The sequence below is a fragment of the Salmo trutta genome, chromosome 8 (genome assembly GCF_901001165.1).
Source record: "Salmo trutta chromosome 8, fSalTru1.1, whole genome shotgun sequence".
NCBI lineage: Eukaryota > Metazoa > Chordata > Actinopteri > Salmoniformes > Salmonidae > Salmo > Salmo trutta.
In genome coordinates, this window is record NC_042964.1 from 49,523,374 (window position 1) to 49,545,146 (window position 21,773).

The window sequence follows — 21,773 nt, forward strand, 5'->3', positions numbered from 1 at the left end:
CTGCTGCTACTACTACTACTACTACGACTGCTGACAGTACTGCTGCTACTACTACTACGACTGCTGACAGTACTGCTGCTACTACTACTACGACTGCTGACAGTACTGCTGCTACTACTACTACGACTGCTGACAGTACTGCTGCTACTACTATTACTGCTACTACTACGACTGCTGACAGTACTGCTGCTGCTACTACTGCTACGACTGCTGACAGTACTGCTGCTGCTACTACTACTACTACTACTACTACTACTACGACTGCTGACAGTACTGCTGCTACTCAACACTTGAACTGACCACCTGCACTGCCTCTCCGCACCTTAGCACACAGACATACTTGCTGATACCAGACTTACTACTGCACAATTGAAGCACTTGCCTTTCAATCCCCCTTTCTCTGATACATGTGTAAATATTTGACTATAAATTGTGCCTTCCTGTATTATACTTACGCTAAAATGTTTATTCTATTCTACTGAGCCATTTACATTGTTTGTATTCTGATCTTTTATTATTATTGTTGTTGTTGTTGGAATCTGCAAGCAAGTAAGCATTTCATTGTGTATCCTGTGCTGTATACCATGTGTATCCTGTGCTGTATACCATGTGTATCCTGAGCTGTATACCATGTGTATCCTGTGCTGTATACCATGTGTATCCTGTGCTGTATACCATGTGTATCCTGTGCTGTATACCATGTGTATCCTGTACAGAAGACTAACAAAACTTTAAACTTCTTACTGCACAATGCAAAATCATTTCATACTCTCCATATCCCCGTACAAGAGTAAATATAGTTACTTTGGATAAGTGCTTTTACTTTTATTTTTTTTGTGCAAATTTTCTCCAGCTATATACTGTCGTTATTTTTTCTTCTACTTATTTTAATTCAATATTTTGTTGTTGTAGCACTGTTGAGAGGAGATCTTGCAAGTAAATGTATACACCCTGTGCATATGACAAATAAAGTGTGATTTGATTAGCTGACTGATTCTGAAACGTTGGGAGGTGTTAATAACACTATGCTGCCACCTAGTGATGCTAACATCTAAACACAAAACTACCATGTATCCATTTGAACTCTCTCCCTGGCTGCATGGTTGAACAAGACGCACCTTGAGTGTAGACCCTTTAGGTCCGATGAGTCTCTGCCTCCTCTTCACAAACCGCTCTCTGGTTCTGACCAGCGTGCCAATTTTGATGATGTCACACGCCATGTCATCCTCCAAAATACGCACGGCCTAAAGGTGGAAGACAGAAGAAAACATCAACCAAATGAAGATACTTGTACTGGTTCCTTTCTTTGGGGTAAGTATAGAGTTGACTATTCTTCCACACTATCAGGATTATTGTTGGAAGTTCAACTATGAATTGATGAACAAGAGAGCATGCCTACCTGCTCAAATGGCACACTTCTGGCCAACAGCTTGATGAGGTCCCGTGCCCTTACAACGGCATATGGGTCAAAGGTCTTTTTGGTGGTGCAAACTGTGATGCTGCCCTCGATCAAATCCAGGGTGGCCTTGATGTGCTGTTGATGAGGAAGAAAACATTAATGTTTTGGACAATTTAAAGGCCTGTGCCTGAATCTAGGAGAGGATCATTCATCCTCACATGGCTACATATTTGCATGTTCACAAACACCTATACATGGGCTGATAAGAATGGATCAACTCTTGTCAACATGTAACATTATTCTTAAACCTGGCACCCTTAATGGTGAAACTACCTCGTCACTTTGTGATCTTACAACAAAGAAGTTACTGCAAACAACAAAAATGTCCCTGAGACATCATTGCATGGTCCAGTGGAGGCTGCTGAGGGGAGGACAGCTCATAATAATGGCTGGAACAGAGTCAATGGAATGGCATCAAACACATGGATACTATTCCAATCCAGCCATTACCACGAGCCCATTCTCCCCAATTAAGGTGCCACCAACCTCCTGTGTTGCACACGCTATAGAACAGCAGAATACGTACTGCCATTTTTATTTTTTACCACCGCTCGACACACCTCTCCTCTGTTTCATCCACAAAACAAAAACAATAACATAGGTGCTGGTCCAGACAGTGGCACCACAGACAGAATAATGAGCCAGATATTTCACCAGATGTATAAATGTGAAGCATCCGGTCTAGGGCTGGGCGGTATACCATATTCCATGATATACCGGTATTGATGCAGGGACCGGTTTGGGTTTTTACTTTTACCTTCTATACCGAATGTTTGTTTTGTTAAATGTGATACACCATGTGTAATGTCAATTTTTATAATTTACTTCGCTACTTGAGTCATCTCTCTCCACTTTCTAGCCGTGCCACTTTCCACACAGACCTAGCCACGCCCCATGTCACTCAAGGAGAGCATTTGATGTTCCTCAACCACAGACACTTGCGTTCAGTCTGCATGGTCAATGTAGCACATGCAACAATGTTGATGACAACAATGATGTTTTCACTTCGCTTCTTAATATAAATCCACTAGCGTTCTATAATGACACTATTAGTTTGTGTTTCTTACATCCGCAAACAACTAGTTTGTCTTTTCTTAGCAAGTTGCCCTAAATCTTGTGAGACAGTAATTGTTAGCCACTAATGCTAATAGCTAGCTAATAAAGGCACTGAGTATTTTATTTTACCAGGAAAGTTGACTGAGAACACGTTCTCATTTACAGCAACAACCTGGGGAATAGTTACAGGGGAGAGGAGGGGGATGAATGAACCAATTGTAAGCTGGGATGATTAGGTGACCATGATGGTATGAGGGAGAGCTTAGGAATTTAGCCAGGACACCGGGGTTAACACCCCTACACTTACGATAAGTGCAATGGGATCTTTAATGACCTCAGAGAGTCAGGAGACCCGTTTTAACATCCCATCCAAAAGACAGCACCCTACACAGGGAAGTGTCCCAGGGCTATGGGGGCATTGGGATATTTTTTTTTAGACCAGAGGAAAGTGCGCCTCCTACTGGCCATCCAACACCACTTCCAGCAGCATCTGGTCTCCCATCCAGGGACTGACCAGGACCAACCCTGCTAAGCTTCAGAAGCAAGCCTGCAGTGGGACGCAGGGTGGTATGCTGTGGCATGAGCAAAAGTAGCTACCTAATACAGCCTGATAACACCAGTGATGGTGTAGACCTAAATCAGCATGTTGTTTGTGCAACAGTATCTTCTAAATCAAAGAGGAATATGCAAAGCAAGAATATGTTAGCTACATGAAGTAACTAAGCGATAACATGCAATGTAACCAAAGCTTATAGGGTCCCCTAGGAAACACTTACCAACAATTTAGTTCCTACTCTGAGCATTTTAATTTGTTGTCATCTCAAAAAACACTGTATTCAAAGTGCCCACTATTATATTCTAACTATAGAATTAGAATAGTCATTCTATTTCCATGATTCCAACAGTTTTGCTCTAATTCGCAAGTCACATCGCAATTGCAACATTTGATTAAAAATACATCATAGATTATTTGCCCATATCGTGCAGCCCTATTTGGCAGTGTGGAAATTCTCTCAATTGAGCAGTGGTGTAAAGTACTTAAGCACTTGAAAGTATTTTTACTTAAGTACTTAAGTAAAAATACTTTCAAGTACTACTTAAGTCGTTTTTTAGTATCTGTCCTTTATTATTTATATTTTTTACAACTTTAACTTTACTACATTCCTAAACAAATTACTGTACTTTTTACTCCATACATTATCCCTGACACCTAAAAGTACTCGATACATTTTGAATGCTTAGCAGAACAGGAAAATGGTCCAATTCACACACTTGTCAAGAGAACATCCCTGGTCATCTATTGCCTCTGATCTGGAGGACTCACTAAACACACATGCTTTGTTTGTAAATTATGTCTGAGTGTTGGAGTGTGCCCCTGGCTTTCCATTAAAAAAAAAATCTAAAGAAAATGGTGCCATCTGGTTTGCTTAATATAAGGAATTTGAAACTATTTATACTTTTACTTTTGATACTTAACTACATTTTATCAATTAAATTTACTTTTGATACTTAAGTATATTTAAAACCAAATACTTTTAGACTTTTACTCAAGTAGTATTTTACTGGGTGACTCGCTTTTACTTGAGTCATTTTCTATTAAGGTATCTTTACTTTTACTCAAGTATGACAATTGGGTGCTTTTTCCACCACTGCAATTGAGTGGTAGGAAATGCAGAAATGATAAAAGTGCTGAAAATTGTTTTGGTTGAAGTTGAATTGAACAGTATAAAACAATCAGAATGGAGAAAGACTCATTAAATCACTTAGAATGTATGTGTTGCCACCCTAGGATCACTCACTACTCATAAAGCAAATGTACAACTTTTATTAGTCAAAAACTAAAAACTCTGTCATAATGTTTATTATTTTTATTTAAATACCGTGATATAATATTTTGGCCATATTGCCCAGCCCTAGTTGCTACTCACTACTAAATATGGTGATGAGAGGAAGCCCACTGCCTGGGAGACGATGGAGCGAGATGGATTTTGGCCGACATTCTGCTAATTTTCTACTATTCCTACATCATTTTTTAAACTTTTAAATTATATATAGCCATTGACTCTGGAATAGACCATATAACTGCCTCATGGGCTTAGTTCAACTGCCCATCAGAGCCCAAAATACGTATTTTTTACTCCAATAAACAATGGAAACACTATAGCCTTGAGACATTGTTAAAGCTATAACTTTTATCTCATGGATGATTAAATCCTTGCATTCATAGCTCTGTCTATGAATTTGAATGGCTACATTCCTCCAGCAATGTCCCTCAGCTTTTAACCAATCCCATATCAGGGTGGCCGCTTTGTTATTATTTCAACTGCATATTTCCCCTTCAACTGGCTGAACTTACTGAATCGCCTAATGCTTTTTGCACCAGTGGCCAGCATTCTTTCAGGTATGCCTCTCTGTACTTGGGAAAGAGAGTGGCGAAACTGCTCTCCTCCAGTAGACCTTTGGGGTTGTCCTCTTTTGTGAACGCTGGCTCCTTCCATCCATCGGGCACAGTGAAGAGTTGGGATTCATCCACTGAAAATACAACAAGATTAGAAGCTAGGATATAACACACCTAGCGTTATAGCTAGCTACCTAACTAGGTAGGTAAATTAGCCACATTGCATGCACGTTTTCCCATTCAACAAACGTTCTTTCACTGAGAACTAATTGGTAGCAGTCTTCAAGCAGTGCTCATACGAGCACCATAAATACGCATGCGGCCGGGCGCGAGCTACACAAATCAAGGAGTATCAGGCTTCTGCTCAGATACATGTATCCAGAAACGTGGACTATTATTAAGAAATAATGACATTTGTTTCTGATACTAGACAATATCGTTGTAATACCTTGGTTTGTATTCTTTTTCGACTTCTTCCCCGACTGCGTTTCACTCACGCTTCCTTCGTTAGTGGAGGATGCCATTTTTGTTGTACCGGAAATACAGACCGGAACTGCGTAGTTTGGAACTAAGATGAGGGTTGCGTTCAAAATTACAGCGTTGCATTAAGTGCTAAGAGCGTTCTTGAAACTATATTCCAATGTGTAAGAGTCTTTGCAACATTGTGCCACAACCTTTTCGATCCTTATATTTGCTATTATTTATCTATCCTTCATATTGATTTGTCGTTCCTATCACTACATTATTGGAGCGGTAGGTACCCTAGAGCGTTGGGCCAGTAACCGAAAGGTTGCTGGATCGAATCCCCGAGCTGACAAGGTAAACATCTGTCTTCCTAGGCCGTCATTTTAAATAATAACTTGTTCTTAGCTGACTTGCCTAGTTCATTTACAACAATTTATAATAAACACCCCTATCACTACATTATATAAATAACAATTTATGAGTGTATTTCATGTGCAGGTGGCTTTGTAATGTTGGGTTGCGTCAATTAAATCTGGTATCAGAACAGAATTTAACTAGCCTACTGAATATATTTTCAGCTGTTTATTAATATAATTAGTCAAGCAGAATAAATGGTAAATGCAATCTTCGTATATACGGGTTCACTGTATCACCTCGCAGGGCAAACAGAGAACTGAGTGACACATCCTTTGCTTTTCATTAAATACTCTGACAGAGATAGTTCCCGCTCACTGCTGGCCTGTCAGAGGGAGGATGAGCGTGGTTTAAACTTACTCATCCTATCGTTGGCGTGCAGGCTGGTCCCAGCCTCTAGACGCATCTTTGTTGCCAAGCATAGTTGTCTTCTAGCTTATCTTCATGTGTGTACCCGAGAGTCAGACACCCAAGGACGGTGCCTGTTTTTATGCTACAGTTAGGACAGTTTCTGCTTTTGTGCTACAGCTATCTTCCATTCTACCAGCCCCTCCCGTACACCTGTCCTTGAGCGGCCCCACAACCAGGCATTGTGTGTGTGTGTCACGAGTCTACTCAGCCTACACTCCTACTAGCCAGCACCCCTCCAGTTAGTCATGTCTATTATATGTTGCTCAATCTATGCTAATACAATATAAACCTCTTAGTGCATTACAGTCCGTTCATACTTAGGCCTACATCTACTGTAAATGGTAATGCATCACATCTAATAAGTGAAATAAAACCCAACAGTAACTTCGCTTCGTTGGCTAATTAGCTGCTGTTTAGCCATAATCAGCAGATTCAACCAACTTGGCGATACCTTCTTCGTTCTCATTTCGGGTGTCTTCAGAACTACTATAGATAGTTGCATTGAAGTGATGCAACAATTTATACGCTGCCATCTTAAGTGTCTTTGTGCAAGACTTTGGCTATTAAAAGGTAGTTTCGCAAACCATTGCTAACTAGTGTTATCACATTGCCTGGAAGTCTATAGGAATAGCTAGCATGTTAGCTGCTCTCAGATGTCAATGCATTGTGCTTATGCCTAGAAGTATATGGGAATAGCTATAATGCTAGCTTCTCCCATTGACGTCAAGTCATTGTGCTAATGCTAGATAGCAACTTCCTTCAAACTGCATATTTATTGGAGTTGCGGCAGTGCGCCTCTGCTAAACGAATATAGGGGAAACACTTCAGTATAATTAATTAAATTGGCAACAATATAATCCAACAATTTCAAAGATTTTACTGAGTTAGTTCATTTAAGGAAATCAGTCAATTGAAATAAATACATTAGACCCCTTATCTATGGATTTCACATGCCTTGGAGGGCATAGGCCCAATCATCATCATGAGTTTTTCCCCACACAGGCATTATTAGACAGAAATACTTCCCAGCTCGGTAAGGTCTACACTTGTATTCGGCGCATGTGACGAATAGTTTGATTTGATGTCGGAGTGTTGCAGTGTGCCCCTGGCTATCCGTAAAAACATTTTTTTTTTTAAGTGCCGTATAAGGAATTTAAATTATTTATACTTGTACATTTTGGCAATTACATCTACTTTTGATACTTAAGTATATTTAAAAGCAAATACTTTTAGACTTTTACTCAAGTAGTATTTCACTGGGTGACTTTCACTTGAGTCATTTTCTATAAAATGTATCTCTACTTTTCCTCAGGTATGACAAGGCACACCGTTCAGGTGGATGTATTATCTTGGCAATGGAGAAGTGCTCACTAACAGGGACATACACACATTTGTACACAGCATTTGAGAGAAATAAGCTTTGTGTGTATGGACAATTTGTGATTTTTTTATTTCACCTCTTGAAACAGGGGACCAACACTTTACATGTTGCATTTCTATTTTGGTTCAGTGTAGTTAGTCATTTGATATATTGGCAAGTGGTTTGGGTGTGCCCGTCACAATTTATCGACTGAGGTAGCCTACCACCAATAGCATTAGTAGCCACCGTACACCTACTGGTGGTATTTAATGTTAATCGTTCATTTTGGCAATATTTACTTAGTGAAGACGTCTGCACAAAATATATTTAATGAATCCCTGATAATACTCAGGACAAGAGGAAAAAGATGTGGTTCCAAGTGTTTATTGAGGCCTTGCTCTCTCATAATAATTCATTATAGCCTTTGTTGCGCTCACACCAAGCATCGTCAACATCAAGACACCCATGGTTCCTCCCACGACGTAGATCATTGTCAAAGCCTCATCCCCTGCAAGGAAACAGACACATACTGAATTATAGCTACACTTTGTAAGGGTGATGTGTATGCTTCCATACAGCCGTCACGCCTTAAGCTAGCGTAAAGCAGAGGCAGCAATTTTTTAAATAACCTTTAAAATGTTGATACATCCTTACATTTTCAACTTGGAACTTGCCAAGTCTTCAACTCCCATCTCTACTTGCTGGTGAAACGTTGGAATTTAGAAAATGCTCCGTTATCAAAAAACATTTTTTCCTCATGAAGTAATGGAACAGGATACCTTTTGCATCTCTGATATTTTAAGTAGAAATTGTGCACCAATATTTAATTTTAAAAGACGAAGTTCCCATTAATATTGACCACATGGAAAATGTAAGTAAATCTGATTTCTATTAAAAATAATTGCTATTGCAAAAATTCGGCTTTTTGACATGCCCCTTCTAGGAAGATTTTACCCGACTTAGGACCAACATTTTGCCAAGTTTTCACCATCATTGTAAAGCCGTAGTTATTTTTGCTGCTTTGACAAAGTAATTTCTGAAGAGTTATTTGTTTCATGTGATTAGTGATACATTAAGAAAAAACTTGTCCCTCATTTTAAGGTCAAACCTGTTATGTGAACTGAACTCACGTTTTAATATGATGAAACGACTTTATTTTACATTTTTTCAAAAGACATCTTAGTCAAATCATAATGTAAACGCTGGTTCTACTCTTTTTGGCCATTTCTGGTGTTTCGTGGTGGAAAACTGAGCGGGTTGAGCATAACCTGTTAGCCATATACAGGCTAGAAATGTTTTATCGGTTCCAATTTTTGTTGTTGTAAAGCTTGCATTCAATTGTCCCTCCCTGTTGCATACAAACTTCCATCCCCCCGTCACGAGGATTTAGGGCTGATTTAAGATGAAATCGTCAACCCTGTTACTTTAATTGGCACTTAAAAAAGTATTATAGTCAGTGCCTATTATTTAACCTTGATGGAGGGAAAAAATATGTATTATGTTGAACATGTTTGTTATGACAAAATCAGGTGAAAGAAAAAAAAAGTTAACACCCAAAAGGGACACATTTCCTGGAACGACCCAACAATTATACAGAATCTTAGTCATCTCTCATTGACTGGGACAGGCGGGTGTCAGTCAAAGCGATGCCATTTACAAAATAGCCGCCAACACTCTACTCAGCAAACTGGATGCAGTCTATCACAGTGCCATCCGTTTCATCATCAAAGCCCCATGTACCACCCACCACTGGCCCTCGCTACATATTCGTCGCCAGACCCACTGGCTCCAGGTCATCTATAAGTCTTTGCTAGGTAAAGCTCCGCCTTCTCAGCGCACTGGTCACCATTACACCCACCCGTAGCACGCGCTCCAGCAGGTATCTCTCACTGGTCACCATAACACCCAACCGTAGCACGCGCTCCAGCAGGTCTCTCTCACTGGTCACCATAACACCCACCCGTAGCACGCGCTCCAGCAGGTCTCTCTCACTGGTCACCATAACACCCACCCGTAGCACGCGCTCCAGCAGGTATATCTCACTGGTCACCATAACACCCACCCGTAGCACGCGCTCCAGCAGGTCTCTCTCACTGGTCACCATAACACCCACCCGTAGCACGCGCTCCAGCAGGTCTCTCTCACTGGTCACCATAACACCCACCCGTAGCACGCGCTCCAGCAGGTATCTCTCACTGGTCACCATAACACCCACCCGTAGCACGCGCTCCAGCAGGTCTCTCTCACTGGTCATCCCCAAAGCCAACTCCTACTTTGGCCACCTTTCCTTCCAGTTCTCTGCTGTCAATGACTGGAACGAACTGCATTTTTATTTTTTAAAACATAAAAAATATATATTGAAAATAAAAAATGTAAGTAAAAATAAATAAATACATTTAAAAAAAAGTCAGAGACATATCTCCCTCACTAACTTTAAGCATCAGCTATGAGCAGCTAACCGATCGCTGCAGCTGTACACAGACCATCTGTAAATAGCCCATCCAACATTTACATTACATTTTACATTTAAGTCATTTAGCAGACGCTCTTATCCAGAGCGACTTACAACTACTCACACCAACTACCTACCTTATCCCCAGATTGTTTTTATTTACTTTTTTTGCTCTTTTGCACACCAGTATTTATACTTGCACATCATCATCATCTGCACATCTATCACTCCAGTGTTAATTTGCTAAATTGTAATTACTTCACTACTATGGCCTATTTATTGCCTTACTTCCTTAGCCATTTGCACACACTGTATATAGACTTTTTCCTATTGTGTTATTGACTGTACGTTTTACACATGGTATAAACACTGTTGTTGTTTGTGTCGCACTGCCTTGCTTTATCTTGGCCAGGTCGCAGTTGTAAACGAGAACTTGTTCTCAACTGGCCTACCTGGTTAAATAAATGTGAAATATAAACGCAACGCTTGATTTCTGAGTTGCGGTCATGACATGAAACTTCGGCGTGGACACCGAAGTGTCTCGATCGATCTGGAAGATCGGAAACAGACAATATGGCGGCGTACACATTGTTAGATCACCTCATTGAGCAAAAATATATTTCATTTTATTAACGGAGCATTTTCTAAGTTCCAACGCTCCACGACGGCAGTTGAAGACACCGGTAAGTTCCAATTATGGAAGTATCGCCATGTAACAGTTTGTTGAAAAATTGCTGCTAGTGCTTTACGCGAGTTAAGGTGTAACGGCTGCATGGAAGCATTCATATATCACTGTTACAAACTGAATTGGTATCCAAGACATCATTTGGGGCATCCCCAGATACCACAGGCCTGTTCAAGAATGTTACAGAAGTTTCAGAAATAAATGTATAGATTAAAACAATATCGGCAATGCTCAAAACGTTTCACATCACACCAACTCACAGTTGGAGAGTTTGGTCCCTGGTGCCGCCTCGGGGATGACCATCAGTGGTCCTGCAGACACGACCACAGCTACTTTGATGTATGGATCCCATCTAGCTGTTGATCTCTTTGAAAGTCTCTGGGTGGTACAGTTCTACAGATAATCATAGGAAAATATGTTTAAAAAAATGATCACCAAGTTACTAATAAATGTGCATAACTGTTTGTTTGTTGAGCAAAGCTGAATATCAGCTTTAAAAAGATGCACTATGCAGAAATCTCCACCATTTCCTGGTTGCTAAAATTCTAATAGTTTGCTTAATTTCAGTTTATGTGACTAAACAAGTAAGTATAGTGTAAGAATCATTATACCATCTAAACTGCTGTGAAATATATTTTCCACAACCAAAAATATTGTATTTTCAGCTGTTGGAAGCTGGTGTACAAAAAATAAAGATAGACGCAAAAACGAAACTTATGAATGGAAAGCATAGAAATAGCTCATATAGAAAGATCTATCGCTTCTTAGACTTACTTTCAATTAAAATGACTGCTCTATAAACACATTTCTATGTGTATTTGTAAGGTCTAATACATATGTCCTAATCATTCTTACCATTTTTAAATTGAACTGTATCTACTAAGACTTCCAAAATATTTATAATGGCAAATAGACTTCAACTTGTTAAAAATTTACCATAGTACAGTCCTCATCGTGACTGCATATCCGGGCCAGGCAGTGCATGTAGATGGGTAACTCCTTGGGCATAGTGAACATGTCAATGGAGAATCTGCTCCTCTGTGACACACCGTTCACAGAGAGCCAATGAAAGGTGCTGTCAACAGGGCAGCTGAGGATGAGAGAATAGGGCATGATCCCAAACTGCTTTTTTTAAGTCTTGAAAATCCAGGGTCATGCCCAGTAGGTTTGAAACAGAAGATAACGTTTGAAAACCTGGAAGTACCATCTTGTCCAAAAACAAATCATATTTTATACCTCAACAAAATAACCCTATACTCTAATAACCAACCCCCCCCCCCCCCCCCACAATCACATAATGCCTCTACATGACATTTTATATTGTTCAGCCCAGAGTTTAGAATACCATATTTCACACCGGGGTCATATTCACTAGAAATCAAACAGAAGAAAATGGACTAAAATAGGAGAAGCTACCTGAACTTCTTCAATAACAAACTCTTGTTTTTTGTGTGCACAAATGAATATGACCCAGGACAGTAACCGACCCATCTAGGAGAAAAAAGCCCTTGGTTTCGTCCTGTGGATCCGGGCTCTCTGTGGCCCAGCAGGAAATGACTTCTAGCAGGACCTCCGAGGCGAACGTGTTGTTTGTCAGGAGGGCCACCTCGAAGAAGAGTACGTCGCTGAGGTGGAGGGCGATGGAGTCTCTGTAGCCATAGGAGAAGGAGTCGTCGCTGTACATGGTCATGGTCAGCCCCAGCTCATGGGAGGAGTTGTACTCCACCACAGAGTGGGAGGTGATCCTGGAGGGGTAGAGAGGGGATTGGTCAAAACACAGTTTATGATTCTGATCCATTGTATGAATTAAAAAATTACTTGTACATTTCAAAAGGTACTGGTAATATTCCCTCCATTTGCAAGCCTTGCCCTTGCCAGGCTACAGGACCAGTTTTTCCTTGTAGTTCACATAATCAGGAACATCTCCTGGCCCCAGAATTCCTCCCATCTGTCTTTTCTTACCACTCCATATCTACGTTTATCTGGGTGTTGCGGACATAGTTCCGGGGGTAGATGCACTTCCAGATAACCTTGAGATCTCTTCGTGTGATGGTCCGCTCTTTGCTCAAGGTCACTGTCAGAGTGTTCCGGAACTCGATGTGTGTTCTGTTCACCTGGACACACACAAGCATGTAAACAAACACAGTCGCACAAGCATACGCATGCACAAACACACAATCCCATTTCATCCACAGAGTGCTGTGCACAATGGCATAATCACATTACAGTAGTGCTTGGCAGGTATCCAGTGTGACCTGTAGTATAGATTCCATTATAACCCCTTTGCACATCTGAATGCACGGTCACTCACCAGCCGTATCGTTCCACACTGCGAGGGTTTGCGCAACACGCGGAAGTGGTAGAGCGTCTCGCTCTCCTCGATGGTGCAACGGCCTTCATTCAAGACAACCGTCACGTCGCCACCGAAGTAGCCAATCAGGAAGGCTTTGGCGATACCTCCGGCCATCGATCTATCCAGGCACTGGGTGAACATCCCCTTTTCTGTTGGAATTAACTTTTTTTACCCCCAAAAGGAATCAGCGTTGTATTCATTAGGCACAGAACGGAAGAAACCAGACTAAAACGGAGGGACTGCCTGAACTTCTCCAATAAAAATGCTTGTTTTCCATTGCAACATTTAAAACATTTTCTGTTGTGTGCCCTATTGAAATGACCCGTCAATGAACAGGAGTGGTGTAGAGAATACAAAAAAGGTACACCAACAGACAGCTGCTTGTTATCGTGCAATATAACTGACCATAACAGACAGGATGTGAGGCAGGGGTAGGAGGGGGAACGAAGGCAGGCCCGACATCATAGAAGCCATGTTGACACACACAGGTGTAGGAGTTCAGAGTGTTGACGCACAAAGAGTTGGCGTCACACCTGTTCAGGTCAGGGGTCGCACACTCATCTGGGTCTGTCCAAAAGGGAGGGTAAAGTTATCCCTAGGCGCTGCTCTTGGGTCAGTTTCGCATTTCCCCCACTAATGGTTAAGGTTAGAATTGGGAGAGGGGAAGCTGACTTCACCCTGGAGCGTAAAAAAAACATCAGCAGCATTCTCTGTAATGCACAGAGGTTACATTATTTCAGTGATAGTGTGCCAAGCAATGTACAAACCACACATTTGGGACAGGTAACCACCTAGGTAAGCAAGAATTATAGTTTTAAACTTGTGTGATGCATTCAAAGACATGAAATGTTGATAGAAATCTGACAATACTCCACGTGATGCTGTTGTTGGTGGTTCTCTCTTACCATCCCAGTAGATGATCCCATCCTTGACTGTGATATTGGGCGGCTGGAGGGACTGGATATGGTCCAGCTGCTCGCCAGGTGGTAGCGGTAAGTCTGCGTCGGTTATGGAAGCATCAAAGCCTTGAAAGGTAATCTTAGTTTTGGATTCACCTTCCAGCTCCTTGAATGCAACCAACTCCACCCTGGTCTTAATCGGGTACTCTTTCAAAAGCTCCTCCAGCTACGGACATGAAGAAATGTCAGTGAAAGGGAGGCCAGGGTTGTGTTCATAAGACCACACGACAGAAAACTTGATTAAACATATTACAACAAATAAAAATTAGCGTTTCTTGTCAAGTCCAAGTAGTCCCTCTCGGTTTCAGTCAGTTTTATTCCATTTGGTGCCCAAAGACACTCACTAGTTTTTCGTAGATGCGCTTCAGTTCAGACCAGGGCTCAGTCTTTGGGTCCAACACCATTAACCAAGGCACAACGAAGGCTAGAACTGAGAAAGCAAAACATCACTTCATTTCATAAGTAATAGCATAACAATGCACGAGAAGACAATTAACAAAGCACTCGTTTAAAGAAAACGCTACCTGATCATATCAAGTGCATGTAGAATAGCAAATCTGTTCCTGCAACAACATCCATTTCTACTCCTCCTAAACATACCCAACAATATAAACAACATCTGGCGTACGTTCAGTAGGCAAACGTTGTGGAACACTGGGGATCGAAATGTCGTGAAGAGAGATTACGTGCTTCCTTACTCTACGTTTGATACATGCATATACACTACCAGTCAAAAGCTTGGACACATTCAAGGGTTTTTCTTTACATTTACTATTTTCTACATCTTAGAATAGTGAAGAAATCAAAACTATGAAATAACACATATGGAATCATGTAGTAACCAAAATATATTTTAGATTCTTCAAAGTAGCCACCCTTTGCCTTGACAGCTTTACACACTCTTGGCATTCTCTCAACCAGCTTCACGAGGTTGTCACCTGGAATGCATATCAATTAACAGGTGTGCCTGAAGTTAAGGAAAGAAATTCCACAAATTAATGCGTTTGAGCCAATCAGTTGTGTTGTGACAAGGTAGGGGTGGTATACAGAAGATAGCCCTATTTGGTAAAAGACCGAGTCCATATTATGGCAAGAATAGCTCAAATAAGCAAAGAGACGACAGTCCAACATTACTTCAAGAGATGAAGGTCAATCAATGTGAAAAATGTCAAGATCTTTGACAGTTCCTTCAAGTGCAGTTGCAAAAACTGCTAAAAAGTGCTATGATGAAACTAGCTCTCATGACGACAGCCACAGGAGAGGAATACCTAGAGTTACCTCTGCTGCAGAGGATAAGTTCATTATAGTTACCAGCCTCAGAAATTGCATCCCAAATAAATGTGTCACAGAGTTCAAGTAACAGACATCTCAACATCAACTGTTCAGAGGAGACTGCGTGAGTCAGGCCTTCATGGTCGAATTGCTGCAAAGAAACCACCAATAAGAAGAATACTTGCTTGGGGCAAGAAACACGAGCAATGGACATCAAACTGATGGAAATCTGTCCTTTGGTCTGATGAGTCCAAATTTGAGATTTTTGGTTCCAACCACCGTGTCTTTGTGAGACGCAAAGTAGGTGAACGTATGATCTCTGCATGTGTGATTCCCACCGTGAAGCATGGAGGTGGTGTGATGGTGCTTTGCTGGTGACACTGTCAGAATTTAGGCACAATTAGCAAAGCATGGCTACCACAGCATTCTGCAGCGAGACACCATCCCATCTGATTTGCGCTTAGTGGGACTATCATTTGTTTTTCAACAGGGCAATGACCCAAAACACCTCCAGGCTGTATAAGGGCTATTTGACCAAGGAGGAGAGTGGTGGAGTGACGCATCAGACAACCTGGCCTCCACAATCACCGACTCAACCCAATTGAGATGGTTTGGGATGAGTTGGACCACAGAGTGAAGGAAAAGCGGCCAACAAGTGCTCAGCAAATGTGGGAAGACTGTTGGAAAAGCATTCCAGGTGACTACCTCATGAAGTTGGTTGAGAGAATGCGAAGAGTGTGCAAAGCTGTCATCAAGACAAAGGGTATTTTATATATTTAAATAGTTTTTGGTTACTACATGATTCCATGTGTTATTTCATAGTTTTGATGTCTTCACTATTATTCTACAATGTAGAAAATAGTAAAACATTAAGTAAAACCCTTGAATGAGTAGGTGTGTCCAAACCTTTGACTGGTACTGTATTTATGATCATTCCACAACGTTGTGCCCTACTGAACACAGCCCAGATGACACCAACCTTGGTCTTCATTCGGCCTCAGGGTGGACGCCACCGGCAGCACGAGGGCGTTGACGGAAACGTCGACTCCATCGAAACACACCAGGGCCGGGTCGGCGCTCCACTCGCCGTCACACTCTTCCCACACATCCAGGGCATAGTGCGCGCCCTCAATGAGCCCCGGGAGGCGGAGAAAAGGCTCCATCAGCCGGCCTTGCTGGATGGTCGAGCCGTTGTCATAAGACAGCTGGTACTGAAAGGCCACGCCCTGTCCGGTACCACCAATCCACAGCGCCGTAGAGTCCTCAGGACGGTAGCGCAGTTCTGATACACCTCTAGGTCCTAGGAGAGAGAAGACAGGAGTATGGTGAAGTTGACCCTAGATGCTGATCTTGGGTCAGCTTAGCATTTCCCCTCTGATGGTTAAAGTTAGGATTGGGGGAAGGGAATCAGATCCTAGATCTGTGCCTAGGGGAAACTTCCCCACTGAGCAGAGAGAGGAGAAAGCAAAGACCCACCCAACATGGCAGATACAGGCTGATGTAGTGGTCTTCAATACTAGTTCTATAGACCCCACAGCGTGGGCAAGCTTTTGTTCCAACCCAGTACTGCTGCCATAGTGTTTACTAAACTAATCATCAATCAGGTGTTGGATTAGTGTTGGATTGGAACAAAAGCATGCACATAAGCATGTGACTGCACTTTCTTTAATCACCAATCAAGCTGATTAAATAAACAATTTAATCAAGCTGATTAACCCGTTAATAATTCTCTCCATTCAATCCCCCACTAAATTAATCTCTAACCTAGTCAAAAATAAACATGAGAGCTACCCAAACATTTATCCCGCAACCGCTCAACATGAGCCTCAAGGTCTGGACTCCGTAGTTTACCTGTGCGAGCGCGTACGGTCTTGGAGCTCATGACCACGCTGTCTCCACATAGCGCCTCTACTCTGGCCAAGTACTGGCTGCAGGGCAGCAGGCTGGCCACCGTGTGGCTGGTGAGCAGGCTGGTGTAGTGGAGCGCCCCCTGGTGGTAGATCCTGAACACGGAGATAGAAGAAGTGTTCCTCACCACCCAGCTCAGGGTGTAGTTGTCCGGCCCTGAGGAGGTCTGCCAAAGGTTCTCGATTTCTGAGTGGACTAAAGAGAGGGCCGATACAGTCACTTCCAGAAGTGTTCACCGTAAGCAAAGTAGGAGAAAGGCAACTGAAGATTGTGTGAAAACAGTGCCTTGGATGAACAGATGTTATGGGTTTACTTTGGCTGCATATCAAGAGAAGTGACTTCCTCTTGTCTCCTTCCCCTCATGTGCAATTATCAGAGAACTCTGTTAGAATAGGTGAAAGTACCGGCCCCACCTCCGACGAACACCCGGCCCCACCTCCTCAGAACACCCGGCCCCACCTCCTCAGAACACCCGGCCCCACCTCCTCAGAACACCCGGCCCCACCTCCTCAGAACACCCGGCCCCACCTCCTCAGAACACCCGGCCCCACCTCCTCAGAACACCCGGCCCCACCTCCTCAGAACACCCGGCCCCACCTCAGATTTGCGCATATAAAGGGAAGGAGACAAGGAGGGGAAGAAACTTAAGACTATTGACACTCAGCCTAGCAAAGCATCAACTAGCTGGATCTTACCGGCATTCCCATTGATGAGGACCATTCTGCTGTGGCGAGCCTCCGTGCCCGCCTGGCACACCGTCTGCAGGCCAAACTTCACCCTGCTACACGGCGGCAGGTCAGACTGAGAGAACACAAAGGTGTCCAGTGTGTGCCTGAAGGACCTCTCCTCCAGGACATGGTTGGTGCCATTGAGGTAGAGGACCGTGACAAGGAAGAAGGAGAACTTGCGGTTGTCGGGACAGTCCCAGGACACCGTGACACTGCTGCTGTTCCATAACGTCACCTGGAAATGTCTTGGGACTTCTGGGTCTGGATATGAATAGAAATTATACAGCAAAATGTAACAAACAAATTAATTACTTCATAAATATCAATACAACACAGTGCTGCTCATATCAGTACCGAGCTCATGGGAAATAAGTTATTTTCCTCAAAAATATATACTTTATATCAACAAAAAGGCCTGTAAATAACACTTTGAAACTTTAAGATTGGTGTGATTACACAGGGTGACAACGACTAGAGAGCTACCAAGGGTGTATTCACTAGGAACCAGTGTATTAGTTTTGCTACAGTGTGCACTAATGAATACACCCCAACTGTACCTGTGATAGTGGAGAGACAGGTAAGCGAGTGGCTGCCTGCCATCTCCACACAGGCAGCATAGGAACTGCAGGACTCCAGGGCTGTGAAGCGGTAGTGGTTGGAGTGGGTACTGTCCACACTAAGGGCAGCGTAGGCCTTCATCTCAGAGTGGTATAGGGACACAGAATGGACGGGGACAGGGGCAGCCGGGGACTGCATCTTCTCTTTCCAGGACACCAGTAACATGGAGGTACTCCTGGACTCCAGCGTCAAGGGGTAGCGCACGGTGTGACCTAGGAGAGGAGATGGGAGTCATGACTACATTTATGACCTGCACACCACTGGTATAGTGGGCATATTCCCAGATCGTCACCTGAATTCTGTCTCCATCTTGATTTCAGTTTTGCTCTTACTCCCTTTTGAGTCGCTCTCTCATGTCGGTCTGCCTTTCTGACGATCCATCTGTGTCTGTCTACCTACCTTCATCTCTCTCCCTCTCTCTCAGTCCCCCTCTCTCAGTCTCGAACAAAGACAAAGATGTAACAACGTTACCGAGCATGAGGATGAAGTCTGGGTCCTGATAGAGGTACAGAGTGCTGTTTTCACACGCAAACACCTCATTGGTGGAGAACAACTCCAGGGCTTCCTAAGAGCGATAACATGAGAATGGACAAACATTAAAAGGGACATTATGGTGACACCAGATAAGAAGAGGAGAATGTCATCACTTATATTACAGGTCTACCCACCAGAGTGCTATTGATGGGCTGTTGGTCAGGTTTATGTATACTTCTGAACTCAATGGAATGTGACCCTTCAAGTGAAGAAAAAAATAATAATTATACTGTAGCATGATCTAATGAAGGCCAATGGTAACCTCAGAATCCCAGAACTAAAATATTGCATAATTTGTTTAGATCAATGGATACAGGACAGTGTTTGTACTTAAGTCTTAACAATGAGTGGAAGGGTGGAAGACCTATACTTACCTGGGAAGATGGAGAAAATCCACTTCCGAACCATGACACCATATTGAAGTGTCAATTTGTGCTCCACCGTAGTGGCAACTGTCAAAGATGAAAATGTGTCCTCTCTCCAAATGGATTTCAATTTGGTGGCGTTCAACCATAAATGTCCTTCTGGCCAACTGTAGAGAATCAAAGTGAACAAAACACATAGGTGTAAGTTAGTGCAAAGTGCATGGTTCAGAAGTTTGGCGTGATTATGTGTTTATTTAATACTGGACTTACTTACCTGCCAAACAAGGAATTGTTGCTTATCTTCCAACATATGGAGAAAGTAAAACTACTGCAGCTTCCTGCAGATTGTAAGAAGCTAACGTTACATGTCACAATTAAACCCCGCGTCCCGGGAGGAAAATAAGCTAAATACATGTTTGTGTGTAACTCATAATTGATGTGGAAACAGCATAGCCACTCAGTATCAATTACAAACACAACAATAACGCACTTAGCACGCACAGGCTACTTACCGAGAGATATCGTGTGAGGTACAAGAATGAACAATATAAATGGAAACGCGAAACAGGTCCTGCAAAAGGAAAATCGGTGTTCTTTATCAATAATCATGGCCACCTTAATTCACCATTCAATTAATAATACAAGAACGAAATTAAGCATTTGTGAAGCCTACATGTTTCTTGCGACTGTTATTTTGCGCTCGGGTATGGGTAAGCGTGATTGAGTTCACGAAAACAAACGACTGACCTGACGTCATCGACTAATAATGATTGACAGGTGCAGATCAATCTGATTGGGCCCACTGTCTTGGTGCAGGTTTGATCACAAATTATTTGCACAATATCATATATTATGATGATTAAGAAATGAGAAAATAGAGAGAGCTGGTAGTGTCAATGATCAGATAAATTGTGATGAACTTTCATATCTTTTGTGTAATATTGATTTCGAGCAACATGGTAGACTCATGCCAATTTTGTTCCAAATAATTAGGTTTACTATTTGGAGGGAGGCTATGAATCAAATCAAATCAAATGTTATTAGTCACGTGCCGAATACAACAGGTGTAGACCTTACAGTGAAATGCTTACTTACAAGCCCCTAACCAACAATGCAGTTTAAAAAATATGAAGAAAAATAAGAAATAAAAGGAACAAGTAAATAAAGAGCAGCAGTAAAATAACAATAGCGAGACTATATACAGGGGGTACCGTTACAAAGTCAATGTGCAGGGGCACCGGTTAGTCGAGGTAATTGAGGTAATATGTACATGTAGGTAGAGTTATTAAAGTGACTATGCATAGATGATAACAGAGAATAGCAGCGGCGTAAAAGAGGGGGTGGGCAATGCAAATAGTCTGGGTAGCCATTTGATTAGATGTTCAGGAGTCTTATGGATTGGGGGTAGAATCTGTTTAGAAGCCTCTTGGACCTCTGACTCCGCCTGGTATAGAGGTCCTGGATGGCAGGAAGTTTGGCCCCAGTGATGTACTGGGCCGTACGCACTACCCTCTGTAGTGCCTTGCAGTCGGAGGTCAAGCAGTTGCCGTACCAGGCAGTGATGCAACCAGTCAGGATGCTCTCGATTGTGCAGCTGTAGAACCTTTTGAGGATCTGAGGACCCATGCCAAATCTTTTCAGTCTCCTGAGGGGGAATAGGTTTTGTTGTGTCCTCTTCATGACTGTCTTGGTGTGCTTGGACCATGTTAGTTTGTTGGTGATTTCAATCTGCTCCACTACAGCCCCGTCGAGGAGAATATCAATGTGCAAAGGGCAAGAATGTTAGCCTTCCGAAGTCTGTATGTCATTTCAATTTTATTTTTGATTAACCACATGTACAAAGACAAATGATGCATTCATAACCAGTTGGAAACTCGGAACATAAAATAAACGTAAATAATTTGCATAATGCTTCTTGTTGGTTAATTCTGATACTCGGGTATCATCTTTCTACAAGTTTCCAAGTCTGAAATGTCTGAGTTTCCTAGTTCTGACATGAATGTAGCACTAGTTGAGGTTCTCTACATGAACAAAAGTATGTGGACACATGCTCATTGGACATCTCATTCCAAAATCACAGACATTAATATGGAGTTGGTCCCCCTTTGCTGCTATAACAGCCTCCACTCTTCTGGGAAGGCTTTCCACTAGATGTTGGAACATTGCTGCGGGGACTTGCTTCCATTCAGCCTCAAGAGGTCGGGCACTGATTTTGGATGATTAGGCCTGGCTCGCAGTCGATGTTCCAATTCATCCCAAAGGGGTTCGATGGGTTTGAGGTCAGGGCTCTGTGCAGGCCCATCAAGTTCTTCCACACTGATCTCAACAAACCATTT

At 42.4% G+C, this 21,773-nt stretch overlaps 2 protein-coding genes across 3 annotated transcripts in view; both read right to left on the reverse strand.

Annotated features, from left to right (window-relative positions):
* The window catches only part of LOC115199150 (KRR1 small subunit processome component homolog), an 18,802-nt gene extending 13,297 nt beyond the window's left edge, over positions 1-5,505 (reverse strand). Inside the window, exons 1-4 of the mRNA XM_029761760.1 lie at positions 5,362-5,505; positions 4,872-5,047; positions 1,400-1,534; positions 1,119-1,244 (exon numbers count right to left, since the gene is read on the reverse strand). Of these exons, the coding sequence (XP_029617620.1) occupies positions 1,119-1,244; positions 1,400-1,534; positions 4,872-5,047; positions 5,362-5,437 (513 nt within the window). The 5' untranslated portion in view covers positions 5,438-5,505. The remainder of the gene's footprint in view (positions 1-1,118; positions 1,245-1,399; positions 1,535-4,871; positions 5,048-5,361) is intronic.
* A 2,426-nt stretch (positions 5,506-7,931) lies between these two features.
* On the reverse strand, positions 7,932-20,199 carry LOC115199152 (uncharacterized). 2 transcript variants are annotated; one of them, XM_029761764.1, is made up of 19 exons: positions 20,111-20,199; positions 19,950-20,008; positions 19,712-19,775; positions 19,447-19,604; positions 19,207-19,271; positions 19,010-19,103; positions 18,478-18,750; positions 17,888-18,181; positions 17,136-17,387; positions 16,264-16,584; positions 14,357-14,442; positions 13,959-14,178; positions 13,459-13,620; positions 13,012-13,202; positions 12,663-12,814; positions 12,188-12,445; positions 11,637-11,790; positions 10,961-11,093; positions 7,932-8,071 (listed from the first exon to the last, which is right to left on the reverse strand). In XM_029761764.1, coding segments are annotated over exons 1-19 (3,063 nt in total). In that variant the 5' UTR covers positions 20,113-20,199; the 3' UTR covers positions 7,932-7,946. The 2 variants fall into 2 exon arrangements, with proteins under 2 accessions (XP_029617624.1, XP_029617622.1); XM_029761762.1 differs by lacking the exon at positions 20,111-20,199 and having other exon boundaries at positions 19,950-20,103.
* Positions 20,200-21,773: the final 1,574 nt, after the last annotated feature.